The following is a 1,959-nucleotide window of genomic DNA, read 5'->3' as shown; positions in this document are numbered from 1 at the left end:
AAACCGACTAAGGATAAATTTTACTATGTTGGAAAGGGATACATGAATGGAATTGGATTCATAAATAAGAACAAGTAAAAGTAATTATATCAATTAAAGTCTTGGTGAGCCATAGGAGAACCCTTCTAATAAGTATCGGAGGAGACAAAAATAATAAGTTTGAACTTCACAAGCACTCATTAATCAAATATTTTCACATCAAAAGAAGAAAAAAAATCAAGTTTGCTCAGCACATGAAGGCGCATGTTTTACCCAAAAACATCTGTTATTTAAAGTGTGAAACTTTTTAGCCGACTTGAGGCCGTGCGTGAAGGAACATATTATTAGTTACGTACAGCTTAAAATAAATACTACTAGTACCACTTAATAATGATCCATCTATAGCAATTTATTAGTACATACAAATATTGTTTAATATGTTACATTTCATATATAATAGCACTGATAATAGAGTCGTCAAGTCTTAACCCACACGTCAATTAAGATACAAAACTTAAGCTAAAGCAAGAGTAGGAAGGAAATATGTTTACGTAATTAATATAATACATTTGACATATAAGTAACAGTAGAACTTAATTAACTTTCTTCTCAAATCTCAATTTGTGAGAGGCTTCTTTGCGAGTCCATATTGTCAAATACTGCATGCCCAAAAGAATTACAGAAACTAATTAGAAACTTAACACAGAGACTATATAAGAGTTAAATTGTCTCAAAGACCTACAATTTCTTTTCAAAATTGATACCCACTTTGCTAAAATTAATTTTATGAGTTTAACTTATATACACTGTCAGTTTTTTTTTATTATATCAGGTGACTCAAAAAAATGTGGGATTTTTAATCTTGAAATAAGATAAGGATAAATTTCTTACCTGTCACAATCCACTTTTGGACCAATAGGAACTCTCTTGATCTTACAAACCTTGAAAAGTTTTCTTCCCTTTTTAACATTAATACTAAAAAAATTCCCAGTTTTCTGAAGACACTTGCATAAATCTCTAATATCATCAATTGTACTGTTTTTCACAAGACTAGCCAAAATTTGAGAACCTTGACAACACTCTGCTGTAATATTATCACAACAACCCAACAAAAATGGTTGGCATGGTGATAATAAATCTTGGGCTTGATAGCAAATAAGTGACTTCAAAGGGATAGTATTTTCCATAGTCACAAATCCTACAAATCCTAGAACAATTAGTGAACATAACATTGCTTCTTTCATCTTCATATATTGATTTATTGTAAGTGCAATGAAGTTTTTTGCTTTGTTGCTCATTGGATATATAGATGGTGTTCAAGTGCTCTCATTTTTTTTTGGGGGGGGGGGGGGGGGTGGGTTTGGGCGCGAGGGGGCGGTAATATAATGTATGGACTCTTCCATTAATGTCAATCGGTTCAAGTTGCATTCAACATTTCTAGTGATCATGATTACCATTTTTGTGTGTGTGGGTGGGGTTGGGGGGGGGGGGGGTGTGTTTTGGTGGGATTCTTTTTCAGAGTTGAAACATGTACATATTTGACAACCCTAATTTAGTTTAGGATTTAACGGAAAGAATTTTATACTATCTGTACATTTTAATTCGTTATAGTATCTATTTGTATTGGTCTTAGAATTATTTATTTCTTATTGCGGACAATTACTTGCTGAAGTTACTTTTAGAAGACTTAATAGTGTAACATTATCTTTTACTTATCATGTCATATACTACTATACTACATATCTTATGTGAAGCTTGTTTGTCCTCTTCCTTTCTTGGTATGTTTCACATAATTTCATTCATGAGAGAGGATTTTTATTGTTGTTTTTCAAACATTTTGTTTAAGGATACGAAATTTACTTGAGTTAAAGATTCAGCCAGTTCAGCGCAAAAAGAAAAAAAAGAAAAAAAAAAGAAGGTTCAACCTTCTTTTAGTATGCTATGAGCAATTAAAAAAATAAGCAAGCTAAACTTTATGCT

At 31.7% G+C, this 1,959-nt stretch overlaps 1 protein-coding gene across 1 annotated transcript; it reads right to left on the bottom strand.

Moving 5' to 3' along the window:
• Positions 1 to 367: 367 nt before the first annotated feature.
• Positions 368 to 1,301, bottom strand: LOC132069509 (non-specific lipid-transfer protein-like). Its single transcript, XM_059462849.1, has 2 exons — positions 871 to 1,301; positions 368 to 638 (listed from the first exon to the last, which is right to left on the bottom strand). Exons 1-2 carry the CDS (start codon positions 1,275 to 1,277, stop codon positions 632 to 634), a joined length of 414 nt encoding a protein of 137 aa, XP_059318832.1. The 5' UTR covers positions 1,278 to 1,301; the 3' UTR covers positions 368 to 631.
• Positions 1,302 to 1,959: the final 658 nt, after the last annotated feature.

The sequence above is a fragment of the Lycium ferocissimum genome, chromosome 1 (genome assembly GCF_029784015.1).
Source record: "Lycium ferocissimum isolate CSIRO_LF1 chromosome 1, AGI_CSIRO_Lferr_CH_V1, whole genome shotgun sequence".
NCBI classification, from domain to species: domain Eukaryota; kingdom Viridiplantae; phylum Streptophyta; class Magnoliopsida; order Solanales; family Solanaceae; genus Lycium; species Lycium ferocissimum.
Note: the sequence above shows the minus strand (reverse complement) of the source record. Positions and strands in the feature narration are given on the sequence as shown.

Excerpts from the sequence above, each read along its gene's own strand:
- LOC132069509 (XM_059462849.1), bottom strand. The coding sequence starts at position 1,277 with ATGAGCAACAAAGCAAAAAACTTCATTGCACTTACAATAAATCAATAT.